The 20,208-nt window shown below is 36.0% G+C and overlaps 1 protein-coding gene across 6 annotated transcripts in view; it reads left to right on the forward strand.

The window, feature by feature from the left end:
- Window positions 1-20,208, forward strand: part of Fsip1 (fibrous sheath interacting protein 1) — a 177,142-nt gene that overhangs the window by 127,403 nt on the left and 29,531 nt on the right. For 4 of the 6 annotated variants that reach the window (XM_048793393.1, XM_048793392.1, XM_048793387.1 and 1 more), the window contains one exon: window positions 19,978-20,071. The exons of the other annotated variants lie outside the window; for them this stretch is intronic. In XM_048793393.1, the coding sequence (XP_048649350.1) occupies window positions 19,978-20,071 (94 nt within the window). The remainder of the gene's footprint in view (window positions 1-19,977; window positions 20,072-20,208) is intronic. 6 annotated transcript variants of the gene reach the window in all.

Below are 20,208 nucleotides of genomic sequence, written 5' to 3' on the forward strand. Positions count from 1 at the left end.
GGTGTCCTGTATGCATCTACAATTTGTACATCCATTTCCTTTTTTATGTCTGGAAAGTTTTCTATAATTATTTCATTCAACAGCTTGTTCACTCCCTTGGTTTGAACCTCTATGCCTTCCTCTATCCCGATGACTCTTAAGTTTGGTTTTTTTTTGTTATCCCATATCTCTTGGATGTTTTTCTCGTGATTTTTTTACCAGCCTTCCTGAGTTGGCTAGACTCTTTTCAAGATGATATATTTTGTCTTCATTATCTGACATTCTGGCTTCTACTTGCTCCACTCTGTTTGTGATACTCTCATTTGAGTTTTTAATTTGGTTTATAGTTTCCTTCATTTCTAAAATTATTGTTTGAGTTTTTTAATAATCTCTATCTCCTGATAAAGATGCTTATTTGCTTCTTTTATTTGCTTGTGTATTTCATTTTCAACGAGTTCTTTCATTGTTTAATTTGCTGTCTCATATCCTCTTTAAGATTCCATTCCATCTGTCTAAGGTATTCTTTGAGTTCTTTATTTGGCCATTTTTCTGATGCCTCTAGGTCCTCCTATATATTTAGGCTGTCCTGCATTGTTTGTACTCCTTTTCTTCCTTGCTTTTTCATGCTGCTTATGTTGCTTCTTGCTCTGTTTGACTGCTAAGTTACTGTTTACTCCTATAAATTTATTTGGTTTTGTGTGTCTCTTGGGTCTCTATTTTGTGATGGGAGACTATGACTAGAGATGATGAGTTTTGTTGCACTTTAGTGTAGATTCATTCGTTTCATAAACTGTGTACGGATTCTGATGGCATATAGCGGTCTGCGGTTTGGTCTTGGGACTTATATTTAGGTTGAATGATGTGATGATATTGAGGTTGGTATCTCTTGGCAACCTTGGAAGGTTGCTCTACTGATGAGGGATATTAACAGGAGAATGGTCTGGAGTATTTGGGGGAAGTTAAGGTCTTGGTAGCACTATATAACGTCCCGGAACATAGACCTATACATAATTAGTAAATTACACATAAACAGCGTCGTATTGCTTGGGAGGAAAGGTATTAGAAGGGAAGGGAAGAAGTCACTAAAGAGAATGAGATTAAACAGAATTCAAGGAAAGGAGAATAAGGAAATTGAAAAGAAATGAAAAGACAAAAGAAAAAAATAGAAAATAAAAAAAGAAAAAATTTAAAAAAATCATCAAAAAAAGTGAAAATAAAAAATAAAAAAAATACAAAAAATATTTTAAAAAATTAAAAAAGAAAAAAAATAAAATTAAAAATTAAAAAAAAATTTAAAAATGCAGTCTTAGAGTTCGATTAACTTCTCTTTAGTAGGTGGAGCTGTGCCCAAGCTTCTCCTCTCAGTGCGTGGGAACCAATCACTGTGCAGCAGCTCCTCCTGAGACTGGGCGGGTCTCCACTCCTGAGTGCCTCCGGCCGTTTCTTGTGTCTAGTCACCTCGCCACTGGCCCCATTCACAGGTGACGCTCACCACAATACTGGTTACGCGCCAGTTCTGCTGCTCACGGGAGCCCTATTTTCTTGAACAACTGGGTACTCTCTCCGTGCTTGCCAGTCCCTCAGCCCCTAAGGTTGTGGAGCTTGGGGCTGAGAGCCCTCAGTGTATTTTGCTTGCCCTCCGGTAGCCACGCCCCCGGGAGCTTGTGCAAGAGACCTCAGTTGTCAGCACTGGTGGGAGCGGTAGCCAGGGGTCCCACGCCACTCCTGAATCCCTCGGTCTGACTATCGCGCTCACAGGAGAGCTGGGAGGGGCCCTTGAGGTTTCCCTGCTGTTTGGAGGGGGGGCTAGGGGGTTATACACCTGCCGCCACTTGTTTCAATGAAGTTATCTCCTCTGCCGCATTCTGGTGACGTCAGTTCTCTACCATGTTGGTATCCCATGTGAATGGCAGCATTTCGTTCCCTTTGCCGGGTGATCAAAGCAACGGGTGGGTCCTGACCGGCCCTGCCAAGCCCCGTCTCAATCCTGTTGCCACTGCCTATGAAGGCTCGGTTGGTATTTACTTCCACAGGATTTGGCGGGACCAGGACCGACAAGCAGTTTATGCGGGTTCGTTTAGCACTGAGCCAGAGCAGTTTGTCTGCGAGACGCAGGCGAACGGGAGCCTGAATTTGGCCGTTATTGGCTCGGTGTGTGTTCTGAGAGGAGCAGGCTATTCGCCCCAGATCCACATTAGCTCAGCAATGCCTAGTGATCTTGAGCAAACAGCATTTAGATGATTTAAGACTCCCTATGCCCACACAGCTGGAGAGGTCAGAGACTTGATACCTCCGTGCCCGCTGCCATGTTGGATCTCCATGTCTGTTTCATTCTACTATCTTTCCTATCCCCACAACCCCTCCCCTCCTCTCCCATCACTTCCCTCTACCTAATCTAAGGTAATACTGTTCTTCCCTAGTGCCCCCACTTTATTGTGAATTAGCATCCACATATTAGAGAAAATATTTGGCCTTTAGTTTTGTGGGACTGAGTTATTTCGCTTAGCATGATATTCTCCAACTCCAACCATTGACTGGCAAATGCCATAATTTTACTCTGCTTTAAAGCTGAGTAATAGTCCATTGAGTATGTATGCCACATTTTCTTTATTCATTCATCTATTGAGGAACACCTAGGTTTGTTCCATAGTCTAGCCATTGTGAATTGAACTGCTATAATATTGATGTGGCTGTGTCACTATAGTATGCTGATTTTAAGTCCTTTAGGTATAAACTGAGGAGTGGGATAGCTGGGCCAAATGGTGGTTCCCAGTTTTCTGAGGAATCTCCATACTGCTTTCCACAGTGGTTCCACCAATTTGCAGTCCCACCAGCAATGTATGAGTATACCTTTTCCCCCCATATCCTTGTCAACATTTATTGTTGCCTGTATTCTTGATGATTGCCATTCTAACAGGAGTGAGATGAAATCTTAGAGTAGTTTTGATTTGCATTTCTCTAATTGATAGAGATGTTGATCATTTTTTCATATATTTGTTGATCAATTGTATTTCTTCTTCTGTGAAGTGTCTGTTCAGTTCCTTAGCCCATGTATTGTTGGGTTATTTATTTATTTTTTTGGCATTAAGTTTTTTGAATTCTTTTTGTATTCTAGACATTAATGCTTTATTGAAGGTTCATGTGGTAAAGATTTTCTCCCAAAGGCTCTCTCCTCACTTTATTGTTTTCTTTGCTGAGAAGAAGCTTTTTAATTTGAATCCATCCCAGTTATTATTGATTTTACTTCTTGTGCTTTAGGAGTCTTATTAAGGAAGTCAGATCCTAGGCCAATGTGGTGAAGATTTGGGCTTAATTTTTCTTTTATTAGGCGCAGAGTCTCTGTTCTATTGCCTAAGTCTTTGATCCACTTTGAGTTGATTTTTGTGCAGAGTGACAGATAAGAGGTTTAGTTTTATTTTGCTACATATCATTTCCAGTTTTGCCAGCACCATTTATTGAATAGACCGTCTTTTCTCCAGGGAATGTTTTTGGCACCTTTGTCTAACATGACATAACCAAATTCATGTGGGTTTGTCTCTGTGTCCTCTATTCTGTACCATTGATGTACAGGTCTACTTTTGTGCCAATTCCATGCTGTCTTTATTACTATAGCTCTGTAGTATAGTTTAATGTCTGGTATTGTGATGCCTCCTGCTTCACTTTTCTTGCTAAGAATTGCTTTGGCTATTCTGGGTCTCTTATTTTTCCAAATAAATTTTATGATTGCATTTTCTAATTCTATGAAAAATGTCATTGGGATTTTAATAGGAATTGCATTAAATCTGTATAACACTTTGGTAGTATGGCTATTTTGACAATATTAATTCTGCCTATCCAGGAGCATGGTCCATCTTCTGAGGTTTTCTCTAATTTCTTTCTTTAGTTTTCATTGTAGAGGTCTTTCACCTCTTTTGTTAGGCTTATTCCCAGGTATTTTATTTTTTGTGAGGCTATTGTGAATGGAGTAGTTTTCCTAATTTCTCTTTCAGTGGATTGTTCTCTGATGTATAGGAATGCATTTGATTTATGGGTGTTGATTTTATATCCTGCTACTTTACTGAATTCATTTATTAGTTCTAGAAGTTTTGTGGTGGAATTTTTTGCATCTCCTAGATATAGAATCATGTCATCAACAAATAGGGATAGTTTGAGTTCTTCTTTACCTATTTGTATCCCTTTAATTTCTTTCATCTATCTAATTGTTCTGGCTAGAATTTCAAGGATGATGTTGAATAGAAGTGGTAAAAGAGGACATCCTTGTCTTATTCCAGTTTTTAGCAGGAATGCTTTCATTTTTTCTCCATTTTGCATGATGCTGGCCTTGGGTTTAGCATATAGAGCTTTTACAATATTGAGGTATGTTCCTACTATCCCTAGTTTTTCTAGTGTTTTGGATATGAAGGTGTATTATATTTTGTCAAATGCTTTGTCTTCATCTATTGAGATGATCATAGATTCTTGTTTTTAAGTCTATTCATATGATGTATTACATTTATTGACTTCCTTATGTTGAACGTACTCTGTATCCCTGGGATGAATCCCACTTGATCATGGTGCACTATCTTTTAAATATGTTTTTGTATGTGATTTGCCAGAATTTCATTGAGAATTTTTGCATTAGGGATAATGGTCTGAAGTTTCTTTCCTTGATGTATCTTTGTCTGGTTTTTGTATCAGTGTGATATTAACCTCATAGAGTAAGGTTCTTTACTTTTCTATTTCATGGAATACTTTGAGGAGTATTGGTATTAATTCTTTTTTTGAAAATCTTACAGAACTTGGCTGCAAATCCATCTGGACCTGGGCTTTTCTTGATTGGTAGGCTTTTGATAATGCTTTCTGTTTCATTCTTGAAATTGATCTATATCTATTTAAATCATGTATGACCTCCTCATTTAGTTTGGGTAGGTCATATGTCTCTAGAAATTTGATGATTTTTTTTCAATATTTTCTGTCTTATTAGAGTGTAAATTTTTAAAATAGTTTCTAATTATCTCCTGTGTTTCAGATGTGTTTGTTGTGATATTTCCTTCTTTATCTTGTATTTTAGTAATTTGAGTTTTCTCTTTGTTAGCATGGCCAGGGGTTTATCTATTTTATTTATTTTTCTTCAAAGAACCAACTTTTTGTTTTGTCAATTTTTTCTTTTCTTTTTTTTAATACCTCTATTTATTTATTTATTTTTATCTGGTGCTGAGGATCAAACCCAGGGCCTTGCATGCTAGGCAAGTGCTCTAATGATGAGCCACAATCCCAGCCCTTGTCATTTTTTCATTGTTTCTTTTGCTTCAATTTCATAGATTTAAGCTCTGATTTTAATTATTTCCTGTCTTCTACTGCTTTTGGTGTTGATTTGTTCTTCTTTTTCTAGGGCTTTAAGATTTAGTATTAGATCATTTATTTGTTGACTTTTATTCTTTTAATGAATGCACTCAATGCAATAGACTTTCCTCTTAGTATTGCCTTCATAGTGTCCCAGAGACTTTGATATGTTGTATCACTGTTCTGATTTACCTCTAAGAGTTTTTTTTATTTTAATCTTGATTCCTTCTACTGTCCATTCATCATTCAATTATGTATTATTTAGTCTCCATTTATTACAGTAGCTTCTGTTTTTTATTTTATCATTGATTCCTAATTTCATTCCATTGTGGTCTGATAGAATGCAAGGTATTATCTCTGCTTTTTTGTGTTTACTATGAGTTGCTTTGTGGCATAAGATATGGTCTATTTTAGAGAAGGAGCCATGTGCTGCTGAGAAGAAAGTATATTTGCTTGTTGATGGATGAAATACTCTATATCTGTTAAGTCTAAATTATTGAGTGTATTATTTAGTTCTATAGTTTCCTTAGTTTTTGTTTGAAAGATCTGTCCAGTAGTAGGAGAGGTGTATTAAATCACCGAATATTATTGTATTGTGGTCTATTTGACTGTTGAAATTGAGAAGATTTGTTTGATGTACATAGATGCTCCATTGTTTGTGGCATATATATTTATAATTATTATGTCCTGTTTATATATACTTCCCTTAAGAAGTATGAAATGTCCTTCTTTGTCTCTTCTGATTAACTTTGTTTTGAAGTCTACTTTATCTGAAATGAGAATGGAAACCCTTGCTTGTTTACACAATCCATATGAATGATAAGTTTTTTTCCCATCCTTTAACCTTCAGCTTGTGGATGTATTGCATATTGATGGGTCTTGCTTTTTAAACCAATCTGCCAATCTCTGTCTTGTGATTGATGCGTTTAGGCTATTAACATTTAATGTTATTATTGAGATATGATTTGTATTCCCTGTCATTTTGATTTGTTTCTGCTTTTTGATTTATCTTAGTTTATCATTTGGTTGAATATCACTTTAGTGTAGACCCTCCCTTTGCTGGTTTTCATTTTTTTTTCACTTCATCTTCATGTAATATTTTGTTGAGAATGCTCTGTAGTGTAGACTTTCTAGTTGTGAATTCTTTTAATTTTTTTCTGATCATGAAATGTTTTAATTTCATTTTCAAATCTGAAACTTAATTTTACTGGATATAAAATTCTTGGTTGGCATCCATTTTCTCAGAGCTTGAGATATGTTATTCCAAGACCTCCTAGCTTTGAGGGTCTGGGCTGAGAAATCAGTTGAGATCCGAATTGGTTTCCCCCATATATAATTTGATTTTTTTTCTCTCACAGCCTTTAAGATTTTATCTTTATTCGGTATGTTAGTCATTCTCATTATAATGTGTCGTGGTGAGGGTCTGCTGTAATTTTATACTTTTGGGGGTCCTATAAGCCTCTTGTATTTGGTTTTCTATTCTATTCTTTAGGTTTGGGAAATTTTCTGCTATTATATCATTGAAAAGATTTTGCATTCCTTTGGTTTGTATCTCTGATCCTTCATCTATTCTGATAACTCTTAAATTTGGTCTTTTTATGTTATCCCATAATTCTTGGATGTTCTGTTCATGGTTTCTTATCATCTTCTCCCTATGTTCAACTCTACTTTCAAGGTTATATATTTTGTCTTCATTGTCTGAGATTCTGTCTTCCAAGTGGTCTAATGTGTTGGTGATGCTTTGTATTGAATTTATAATTTGGTTTATTGATTCCTTCATTTTGAGAATTTCTCCTTTTCTTTCACAATCTCTAACTCTTTATTGATGTGGTCTTTCACTTCCTGTATTTTTTCTTTGATTTCACCCTTTATACTATCCTTTATTTCACATATCAGTTCAACTATGTACAATCTGAACTCCTTCTTGGACATTTCTTATACTGTGTTATTGGTGGCTTCTGTTGTTGAAGCATCTTGGTTTATTTGGGGTGTTTTATTCCCTTGTGTTTTCATGTTGTTAGTGTGTTTTCGCATCTAAATGTATGGATCTAAGTCAGGATAAATTCTACCCTGTAGACCTATTGTGTCCCTGAATGTTTCCAGCACTCTGCCTTTACTGGTAAGACAAATATCAATGAACACATTATATAACCTTAAACCTAATAACTTCCACTAAAGTTTGTACTGCTTTCTTGCATTGAACCAAAATGATGAGTTCAATATCTATCTATAGTACAAACAGAATATTTGTTAAAATGATTTATGATTTCAAATGGTGGATGAGAGAACAGTGGTAGTGTAGTATGCAGTATTCATGAGGGAGGAAGATAGGAGCTAGAAGTAAAAATTCACGGGAAGAAGGAAGAGTAGCAGACAGAGATTGGCTGTTGGTTGAAGAAAAGTTGGAAAGAAAATAGATGAGAGAGGAAGAATATGAACAAAGGGAAAAAATAAAGACATAAGAATACAACAAAAATGCAAAATACCAGTCATATATTATTGTTCTACACATACTGATGCATAAAAAACATTCTGTTCCAAATATGGTAGAAAGATTAGTGAATCAAAGATAACATAAATTAAGTCTTGCTGGAAAGTCAAACTGTCTCTGTCAGTGTTCAACAGTTTCTCAGCCCTGTCTCTGACATCTCTTATGATCACCAAACCTAGATCAGCCCTTGCCAACCCATCTCTGTCCCACAGATCTGGGCTTCAGATACCTCACTGGCCACACTGCAGTTCCAAGATCTCAATGCTGCTCCTACTTGCAGAGAGTCCACCAGGGATACACTCATGCAAAGCAGCAACCCTGAGATGCAGCAGGAGCAGGAGAATGGCCATCAGCACTCTCAGCAGGAAGACTCCAGGCTCCTCCAAACCTGCAGGCACCCCCACACAGGTCCAGCTAGAGTCCCCAGACAGAGGCTCTTGTGATGGTAAACCCACTAGCACCCAGGCCCCCTGCCCTGGCTGGTGTTCCAAAATGGGTGCAGCCACATGCAACCAAACCTGGAGTCTCCCCCGAAGCAGTCCTCTAGGCTGTGGTAGCAGTGGTAGTGGTAGTGGTTGTTGGCAACAGGCAGCGGGTCATCAGTAGTGGTGACTGCAGAGGCAGCTACACCTGCAGCTGTGGGGGCATTTTCTCTAGGCGATTTCCAGGGGTCAGCAGCAGTGTCAGCTTCAGTTGCATCTAAGGCAGTAGTTTTTTCTGTGGCAGTAGCACCCAGAAAGAAGACCTCCAGGCTATCTCAGGCTGGCAACGGGGAAATCGGAGACAGTAGCAATGGCAGTAGTGGTGCAGGTGGCAGTTGATTGAGAGAAGACTTCCAGTTCAGCAGCAGCCACCATGAAGGTAGTGACAGAATTCACTACCAAGGTAAGGGAGGCCTTGCCTCGAGGTCTCTGACTTCTGCTGCAGCCCAGAAAGAAACCTCTAGGAGATCTCAGGCTGGCAGCAGAGGAATCAGAGGCAGCAATCTCAAGTGCTTTTAATTCATTATTTTTTTGAATACTCACAACTATAAGAGGTAGTCTCATTTTTCAAATGAGAATATTGAAGCTTAGGGAAATTAATTTGCCCAAATTCACACACCTGATGTATGGCAGATACTGTTCTTTTCACTCATTAGAACTTGGACAAGTTGTAATGTTTATCCCTTTTTATTTATTGACAAATATAAAAATTTGTTTTGCTTTTATTGTGAGAAAAGTTATCCATGTTGCAGAATTCATTAGAATAATGAAATAGAGATTGTTTCTATTGCCAGCTAGGATAGATGGCAATAGAAACAATTGCCTAATGCTGAGTTCACAAAATCTGACTATTCCAATAACTTAAGAAAACAACAAAGATAACACACAAACACACAGAAATACCTTTCCAAATCTGTGATGGCTCTCTGACCTTAAGGGTCCATGGAAAGAGAGAGAGCCACTGGAATTCTTTATTCTCATTACTCAGATGAAGACCCTAAGGCCCAGGGAGGTGATTTCTTGAAGTCATTTAGAAAAATGGTGTTGCAGAGTTTTTTTTTTAATCATTTAAACTTCCTTCAGTTATCAAAAATTCTCATTGTTCTGCTTAGTAAGGCAAGGAGGTAAATTAGTGCATTTTAGAAAACTTTCACCAAAAGTTTAGACAAAAAGCATTTCTTGCTTTAGACTTTTGCTTTCAGTCATAAGGAAAGTAGGACTTAATATTTTGGATATTTGAAAATGACTTAAGATATATAGAAAGAGTTGCAGGAGGGAAGGAGGGAAATAACAGGATAATACCATGGAGCCAGCATGTAATTAAGTGGCAAATCATGTGGTACCATTTTATCAAATGACAGCTATGTCCCAAAAAAGATTTTCCTGCAATATCAGTAGTTATTATGTTGTAAAATTTTCATGCCCAAGTATGAAATGCTGATTCTATATACCCCTTTTAGGAATTTACAGCTGGTATTAATTTATTAAAGTCTCTGAAAATCTCTGTAGTAGAGAAACATGTTCAATATAGTTTAAGCCAGAGTATCCAAATTTTATTTGAAATGGAATCTCTGAAAATATTCTAGAGAAGTTCTATGTAAATTCAGAGTAAAAATAAAATGCTGATAGGGATTCAGAGGGTTAGGCGGCTGAGTGGTAGATCAGCATGCCTGAGCAGAGCTTATGAAGGACTTGGTATTAGAACCAGGTCTTTCAGAATGGGTAAGGTATGAATACACAGAGAGGAACAGGGATGAGCAAAAGTGTGGAATTAGGAATGAGCACCAGTCCTGACACTCAGTTTGTGCTCAGTAAATTTGTTTAATGTGTGAATATGTGAGTGAAAACATGGTTTTTGTGGAAGTAGTAGGCATTGGCTTGCTTAGAATGAGGATGTTGGAAGAGGTAGAAATAAAGTTGAAGACCCATCAGATTATAGGGTGCCAAGATGAATATTTAGGACTTGATCCAATGGGGAACTCTTTTTGGTTTTAGGCAGACGATGACACAGTAGAAATAGTGTTTGGGAACAATAACCTGAGAGTGGTGTGGAGCCAGGCAAGGGAAGGAAAAGACCAAAAATACAGTGAAGAGCAAAGAGCCTAAGAAAGTGATGCTAACCTCTGTGGGTAGAAAGTAGGTCACATACAGGTTTTTGTACATACCTAAGTCAAAGCACTAATGAGGTCTTTTTAAATATAAGAAATAAGGTAGACTATTCCACCTCAGTCATCTCTGATATTTTGAAAAACAGTGGGATAGTGAAATATTTATTATTAGACTAGGTAGAAAAAAATATTCTTAGAGACAGGAAACTTGCTGAAAGGAAACAGCATGTTCTACTCAGAAACTTGTAATGCCTTTTATATTAAAATGTATCTGTCCCTTATTATGTTTGCAGAAGTTGGAATTCCAGATAAATTCCTCAGTCAGGACATGTCACTAGCTTGAGTTCCTGGAGTGGTACTGATGCTGGCTTTTCAAGTGTTTTTGTTGTCTTCATATTGAAGAACAGTTTATATGAATAAGCATGTAATTTCTCATTACACATCTTATTTATGCCCCAAACTCCAACTCTTCCTACATCCCTCTTCTTAAGGAAAGTAGACTAAAATAGTACTCAGTCAAATGTTTAGATGCTTACTTCATTCTGCATTTGAGTTATTGGTTGTTTTCCATTTGCTCTGTTTATGTACCTTCATTTGCTCTTAGGCTAGACAAAGATTCATTTTCCTTTTGGATGAAATACTTCCTAGAACAGTTATAAAAATCAACTGAAATAAAACACTTCCCATAACTATGAAATTCCAGTAGCATTCTTTTTTTTTTTTTTTTAATAATGACATCCAAATAAGACATATTATATTTAAGGTCATTATTACCTTGAATGCTCAGATTCATTTAAAAAGTCATCTTTGAATGCTTTATTCTGTATTTCATTTGTTCTCTTTACCTTTATAATTCAGTTTTTAACGTATGTTTCCTAGGGAATTTTCCAGTAGGCCTTAAACCATCTACTACATTCCACAGTCCACCCTTCCCATATCTCTTTGCTTTTGGAAAGCACATATATTAGTATTTTGTTTACATGATTAGTATTTTGTGTTTGTTTAGCTTACTTCATCTGGGTTCTCAATTGTTATACTTGACTTTTTGCAAGAGGCAAGGTTTGAAGACTATCTGCCTCAGTTTTTCTCAACTGTGGCAGATAAGAATCTCCAGGAGAGCTTTAAAAAATTCACGTTTTAGCTGGGTCAAATGGTGGTTCCATTCCCAGCTTTCTAAGGAATCTCTATACTGCTTTCCAAATTGGCTGAACCAATTTGCAGTCCCACCAGCAGTGTACAAGTGTACCCTTTTCCCCACATCCTTGCCAGCACTTGTTATTGTTTGACTTCATAATGGCTGCCATTCTTACTGGAGTGAGATGGTATCTTAGGGTGGTTTTGATTTGCATTTCTCTGACTGCTAGAGATGGTGAGCATTTTTTCATGTACTTGTTGATTGATTGTATGTCCTCCTCTGAGAAGTGTCTGTTCAGGTCCTTTGCCCATTTGTTGATTGGGTTATTTGTTTTCTTATTGTTTAATTTTTTGAGTTCTTTGTATACTCTGGATATTAGGGCTCTATCTGAAGTGTGAGGGGTAAATATTTGTTCCCAGGATGTAGGCTCCCTATTTACCTCTCTTATTGTTTCTCTTGCTGAGAAAAAACTTTTTAGTTTGAGTATGTCCCATTTGTTGATTCTTGATTTTAACTCTTGTGCTATAGGTGTCCTATTAAGGAATTTGGAGCCCGACCCCACAAGATGGAGATTAGGGCCAACTTTTTCTTCTATTAGACGCAAAATTTCTGGTTTGATTCCTAGCTCCTTGATCCATTTTGAGTTAACTTTTGTGCAAGGTGAGAGAAAGGGATTCAGTTTCATTTTGTTACATATGGATTTCCAGTTCTCTCAGCACCATTTGTTGAAGATGCTATCCTTTCTCCATTGCATGCTTTTGGCACCTTTGTCTATACCCAAAAGACCAAAAAAGAGCTTTTGGGTATAGACAAAAGCTACATCAATGTGTTCATAGCAGCACAATTCACAATAGCTAGACTGTGGAACCAACCTAGATGCCCTTCAATAGATGAATGGATAAAAAAAATGTGGCATTTATACACAATGGAATATTATTCAGCACTAAAAAACAACAAAATCATGGCATTTGCAGGGAAATGGATGGCATTAGAGCAGATTATGCTAAGTGAAGCTAGCCAATCCCTAAAAAACAAATGCAGAATGTCTTCTTTGATATAAGGGGGGCGACTCAAAACAGAGCACTGAGGAAGAGCATGAGAAGAAGATTACCATTAAATAGGGATGAGAGGTGTGTGGGAATGGGAGAGAGAAGGGGAATTGCAAGGAAGATGGTAGGAGACCCTCATTGTTATGCAAAATTACATATAAGATGGTGTGAGAGGGGGGAAGGAAAAAGAGAGAGAGAGAAACATGTCACAGTAGATTGGGTAGAAAGAGGGGAGGGGAGGGGAGGGGGGGATAGGAAGAGCAGCACAATACAATAGACACTGGTATGGCCCTATGTATAAACGTGGCTGTATAACCAATGTGATCCTGCAACCTGTACACGTGGAAAAATAAGATTAAGATTACGTACCCCATTTGAATCAAATGTATGATATGTCAAGATCATTGTAATGTTTTGAGCAACTAATAAAAAAAATTTAAAAAAATTCAAGTTTTCTTAGGTTATGATTTAATTTGTGGAAATAACAGTCTATATAAAATTCAAATTATGAAAGCACTATATGAACATGTGGTAAATGTTTTATATTAGGTTGGAACTAAAATTAAAAGTGTCTTAGAAATTCAGCTGCCAGTACAATCTCATATTTCTCTCTTGTTTTTTGGTAACAATTTTATAGCAGATTCTTCTTGTGTGCATTTACTATTGTGACTTTTCTTTCTTTCATTCTTTTTTTTTTTTTTTTGGTGCTGAGTTTTGAACACAGGGACTCATGCATACTAAGCACATGTTCTACCACTGAGCTATGCCTCTACCCCCTCGTGACTTACTCTTGATGAATTCAAAGCATACTGACAATAAGTTAACTTTTGGATTCCAGACTTTATAGTCATTCAGTGTTTTAAACTATTATACTAGTTCAAAATCTGTATGTCCTTATGTAGTAAACATTGTTAGAATATTAAATATAGATGAAGTATCTGTCTTAAGAAATTTTTTTTAATGTCTTTTCCATCCTTGGTACATAATGTGTGTTCAGTCTTGACATGATATTTTTTTTTAACAGCTGTTCTGAAATTTTAACTATAAATTATTGTTCCATGGCCTGAGACTGTTAGAAAACACGTAAATTCTAGAAACACACCAGCAGAGTCTTGGGTTGGAAGGTGTGTAAAGGGGTGGCAAGAGTCTCTTCTGAACACAGATTTGTTGTGTCCAGGGCTGGAAGGCCAAAAGTGGACACTTGAGCCCTACCTACCAGAAGACAAAGCAACATATTCAGTATGGAATAAACTCCAAATTATATATCCACAGGGCTTTTGCTCTCATGCCTCTTATATCAGCTTTGTTCTGAAAATCTGCTTTTAAAAAAATTTATAGTTGTAGGTGGACAGAATGTCTTTATTTTGTTTATTTTTATGTGGTGCTAGGGATTAAACCCAGTGCCTCACACATGCTAGGCAAGTGCTTTTTTACTGAGCTACAGCCCCAGCCCTGAATATCTTCTTTTGAATATTGCTGCCTGATAGTGATTTGGCTCACTGGTGCCTGAATGAGAAATGTAATTATAACATTTTACATGAACAACTTGAAAAATTGAATTGAATAATTTCATTTTCTCACCTTTTGAGGGCAGAGACCCTGAAAAGGAGTTTCCTGAACAATGAGAAACTAACTATAAAATAGTTTTATCTTCAGTTATAAATTTAAAAACTTTCTGTATTAAATTCATTTTTCATTACGTACTTATATCATAGTGGAAATATTCTTCTCAGCTTCTGAATTTGAAACTATTCATGAATTCTTTGAGGTCATAAAACAAATTGAGGTCAGTTAAAACAAACGTTTCTCTTCTTGTTTGGATCTCAGATGCACACCTGAAAAAAATCTTCTTGGCATCTTTGACTGATAAATGGGACAAGAAGGGGATATAAAATATGCTGGTTCAGCAGGATGCCTTGACTGGTGGGGACATTAGAGGGTCCATGGTGACCTGTCCCCAGGAAACCAGAGGGCTGGTGTTTCCAATCATTAATCACCTCAGGAATAGTCGTTTTAAACTCTCAAACCTAATTGGTACAGACTTGGCACACTCTGCCAGGTGGCTGGAGGTTAATGCATTTTCCTGTAGTGAGGGGAAGTGTTCAGGACACTCACAGGCATTTGGTTGTGATGAGCATAAAATTCTAGAAGGAAGTGTGTTTGGAGGGGCTGAGTACATAGGGAAATTTCAGAAATTAAGTTTTATTTTTAAAAACTCAATACCAGAGTCTGATGAGAAATCTAAAGGTGTACAAGATGTCCCACAGACCATTTCAGTTGATAGTTTTAGCTAAGAAAATTACTGTCACCAAGGTTTGTTACTCATAAATCTCATGATATTAGATTCTTTGTAAGCTTATAAACCATATAGCTACATTTTGCCTCCTCAAATGTTATTTTAATTTATGGTTGGCACACTTCCTTAGCTTTGCAGAATTTTCCAATTACACTGAAAATAAATAAACAAACAAACAAGCAAAGAAACAAAAATAAACAGACAAAAAAATAAAAAGAAAGAAAAGACAACCAAAAATCCCACAAACAAACAAAGAACAAAAAACAAACCAAAACCAAACAAGCTAATAAACAAAAACCCCCAAACTAACACAAAAACTGGGAAGGTTGAAAAATTTGATACTGAGTTTTGAAACTGAGATCCAATTTAAGTAACTTGGCTTATGAAAGAATATTTATGCTGAAGAGTAAACTGCAAAACACTTTTGTTGACCATGTGGCAAGTTACAGGCAAATACAAACAAACAAGCAAGCAAACAAAAGGCCCCATACAAATAAAGAACCAGACTTGATGTTCCCATATATTTGACTAATGTCTATTGATTCTTATGAAAAGAAACATATCATTTAGATTTTTCTAGATATATTTATATGTTCCAGAATAAATTGAAATAAATTTGATATTGAGAAATGTTATTCAGTCTCTCATGAATAGTTAGCAGGCTTGTTTCTGACTAAAGAAAGGCTATATTATTCATCTGGATTCATCCTTTTTTTTCCCATGAACTTTTCTCAGTCCACCCTTTTTGGGTGCCTCAGGATTTGATAATTCTCAAATTAACATAGTTGGACAGTTCCACATGGGAGCATCATGAGAACTGGGCCCAGTAAAGATTTGTATGCACAAATATTTTTCAGAATTACTCTCAACACATAAAAATTCAGTTTTTATCTTCTCTAACAACTTGAGTTTTGAAACCTGTAAGAAGAAAACAAAATTCTTGTGTTATACCATTTCATGGTTGTTTACTCATCTTTTAAATATTTTCATATTATATGTGTGTGTGTGTGTGTGTATATGTATATATTATATACATGTATATAATCACTGTTGAAATAAAATAGCAGTTACTTTGTATCTTCCTCCTTATTTTCCTTCTCTCTTTCTAACTTTATAAGAATGTAGATCTGTTCTAACACTACCTAAAATGGTGCTTTTATGCCAGAATTTCATCTCAGGTGCAAAGAATTATACTGCCACAGAATTTTTCTCTGAAGACAGTATCTAAATATGAATTTATTGATTCAAATTTATGGCTACCACCTAAAAACGAATTTCTTTGAAGATGAAATCAATTGTGTAAAGAAACTGTGCCTGTTAGAGAACTTTTATTTTCTCTCTAAAATTCCTGGGGAAAAATTATAGCAGAAAATTATGAGATATGCTCAATGAAGGATGAAAAATACAATGACAATAAACAGCCAATTTATATACTTCACCAAAGGAATCAATTTATATGTAATTTTTAACTTTAGATTCAATTACTGCATCTTGAAATTTTGTTAGGATCCTTATATCTACTCAGCAAAATAGAAATCATTTTGAAAAACTTACTCCATATTTCCCTTAAAATATGGGTTTTGGATTTTCTTAAGTTTTCTTACTTTTACTGAGATATTTTCCCTTAAGACATGAAAAATGGCTTTCTAACTTTGAACTTGCAATCTGAGTCACAGCAGGGCAGAATATAAAGCAGCTGAAAACACATGTGTGCATTCCTTCCCCATGCAGAATTCTTTATTCTGCAGATTCCTGTCACTAAAGAATTTGGCTAAATACAAAGACCCTCAGGTAGAAACAGGCTGTAAAGAGCCACCCAGTTGGTGAGTGAGCTGGAGCCAGCCAAAAACTTGTACCAGTAATCTTGGAAAGGCCAGTAGTTAACGCCTCCAGCTCAGGCTAGGAAATTGTTTCTTGGACTACGAGCAGATTGAAAATAGTAAGATAAATAGAGGAGTGGGGATATGTGTTAAGATCTTCTGTCCTGTTAAAATTAGCAAGGATGCTTAGTGTTTTATTCATTATAATGAAGAGATCAGCAGCTGAGGCATTCGTCTTTGCAACATGAATATTTGCAATATTATTTAATGATGATATAATAATGTGAGTCATTGATAGTATCTAACTCAGTTCAATTTCATTAACTCGACAAGTATAACATTAAAATTGGAGACTTTATAGCAAAATATCAAATGTGAGGTCAAAAAATGAAGGTGAATTTCAAGGTCCCAGCCCACATCCTATTCCTATGATTGTAATTTGCACTTTTATAGTACCCTTGAATCAAGGACTGCTCAATAATTTTATGAATATATCTAATATTGTGAAGCTTATAGGCTGTAGTAAATTTATACTAGCATTTGGGCCATCTGTTCAGAGTTCTGGAGTTTTCCTATTTTATGTTTGTTGATTGCTACTAAGGCCCCCAGAGATGAGTGGTGAGGCTTGCATTTTAATCCTACATATTTTTGTTATAACATAGGAAGGAGAATTGGCCCTAAATCATGGTAATGGTAAAGTAGCAGAGAGTAGAAGCTATGACTCATAGTTCATTTGCTGAACCTCTGAAACAACATTTCATCAGGTAAACCAGGAAAACGACTTTTATTGGAAAGTCAAATAGAACACCAAGTTGGTTTTATATCATTTTTATACATCATATTTTATGGTATGAGGTCACAGTTCTTATTTGCTTTCAAATACCATAAACCATGTCATGTTAATTATAGTCAGTTTTGAGGTTATTTTTTTTTTTTTGCCTATGTATACATACATACTATGTATGATGTGTTGAGAGGCAGATGACAGATATCCAGGGCAGCTGTGTGAGCTAATGCATTGGCAAAGCTGATGGTCGCCAGTCACCTTTTCTGACTTTGAATAAAGGCCTATGATGGCTCCTAAGTGGCCTGAACTTTACTTTTGTGTTCTGGTGGTATGTGATGTGCGGACAACTCAACCTGTTTTACTGTGGAGAGCCATTCTTGCTTTTCACTCTCTGCAGAATGATGGGAATTTTTTGTTTGTTTGTTTTTTTGTTTTGTTTTTTTCAGTTTGAATTTGGAACAGATAATTTTGTATATCTGATGTTATCCTCCTTCTATATTACATTCTATGGCTAAGAAAGCATGTTTGTATTCAAAGGTTATTAATTCATAGATCTTTGTATTAACTAATCATTTCTGTTCATGAGCTGTTTGGGGTTAAGAAACTTCAGTAAAATTATATATAATTTAGTGTTTTTTGCACACCAATGGATAACATCCAAATTGTTATGGTTCCATGTATCCTTCATTAATACTTTATGAATTCTTTGAGTATTCCTTGTCATGGGGATTGAGTGGCTGTGGAGACCTATTCTTCTTCTAAGCATTTAGTTCCTGTCATTACCAGCTGAATTTATAGAAGCCTGATATCATTTAGTATCTCAGTTTAGTAAGTTTACCTGTCAAATTTGACCTGAGATAAAAATGAATTCCATATGGGGAAAGGAAGGCCCAACACATGAGTAGGAAATGGAGAAACTAGGAATCTAAATATATGCTAAGATCTAGTTCCACCCATCCTACATGTTCTAACCTCACAGTGGAACTTAGTACACAAATTTTGTGGAGAATGACTATATAACATTGCTCTAAGAACAGAAGTAAAGGGGATCCAAATCAAGAAGTGCTTTGAGAAACTTCAGATTCCCAGTGAATGGTTAAAACTGTGGTCAAGGCTTTAGAACTCTGTAGAACGCAAGTTTCACGTTTTTTATCTGCTTCCATGGGCACTGGGGCAAGGCACTTAAACTCACTGAGAAAATTTCTCCTCTGTTTACTGTTCCTTGGATCATCCATATGTTTCCTTCCAACTCTAAGTATTCTCTGGTTCTATTATATTACTACAGGTCCTGAAAATGACACAGCCAGATGAGACCTCATTTAATGTTATTAGGCCTCATGGGAGCAGAGGAGAAAACCCTTAATTATTCCCAGAACAAATTATGTCCTTGGAGGCTCCTGTGGCTATTATATTCCAACAATAACAACAACAACAGCAATAACAACAACAACCACCACCACCCTCCAATAGTTTAAGGATGAGTCTTCAAGTTGCCATTAATAATACTGGTGTTTCTCAAGTGATAGTTCTCTCCCCATTTTAATGTTTTTGTCTTTCATTCTTATATTTCTAACATCTATTAATTTCTTAATTATTTTTCAAATATTTCTTACTTGGGGCCTAAGTATATTTTAGTATATAACATGTATATATGTGAAGTTAACACTTAAGTATTCACTAACTTATTATTTTACATGACAAATATTTATTTATTCAATCAACAGATATTTACTGGGCATCTCATCTTTGTTGGGTAACCTACCAAATTCTAGGATTACAATCATGAAACATAAGCTTGGCTGTTGCCCAAATGACACTTGTAGTTAATAGGATTATAGTACTCCGTGTGTTGTTTTAATTTTGAGATGAATTTGAAAAGACTGTTAAATAATTAAGTTGCTTTTTATATATTTGTAATTTTTTCATTTTTTTTCAATGGTGAATAAGTAAGAATTGATGTGAAAAAATGGTCCCTATACTTCCCTGCACACCCTGGGTATCTAGAGTATGCCATTGAATATTGAGTCCTTTACAGTGTGTTTTTGTTGGGAAGGTTTCTTTCCACATATCACTATATACTTTTCCTTTGGAGGAAAAAACCTGAAAATTATAGGACTCATCAGAAACCCTAGCATGTTCACTTGTGTTGCAAAATCCCAATAAATACAGTATACAGACTACAACCTTTTAAAAGATAAAATTACAGAGTTTTTTTTTTGTTGTTTTGTTTTGTTTAATTGTAGAGTTTTGTATCCCAGCTTCTAATTCATTTTTGTTTTTACTGCTTTAATTACATTTAACTGAAATTGTTTGTTGGGTTACAGACCAAGCTTGTGGTCTCTTAGCTTTCTTTTCACTTGCTGGCAGTGGCTTGTAAGGGAGACTTAAGACAACCATGTTAAAAACATTTTAAAAAATGGTGTCAGAGGAATAAGAAAAATGCTTTTTTTCTGGTTCATCACTTCTAGTGCTCAGTCATTCCTCTTGCATTCCTCTGGACCCCCACAGGCAGATTTGGCAATGACCTCTGTGGCTGCAGCTTCAGAAGAAAGCAAAATGATGTACTTTGGTCTTGGTGTCAGTTGGGAACCAAAAGAATTTGGTAAATTTTTAAGCCTATTTTTAAGCCATTTGCCCTTCCCCCCCTTGGCTTTCTTTTTTTCTTTCCAGTATGTCTTCTTATTTCACAATATTCCAAACTTCATATAGTACGTTTAAAATCTAAAAGTATATTCTGTG

The sequence above is a fragment of the Marmota marmota genome, unplaced genomic scaffold, assembly GCF_001458135.2.
Source record: "Marmota marmota marmota unplaced genomic scaffold, marMar, whole genome shotgun sequence".
NCBI classification, from domain to species: Eukaryota; Metazoa; Chordata; class Mammalia; order Rodentia; family Sciuridae; genus Marmota; species Marmota marmota.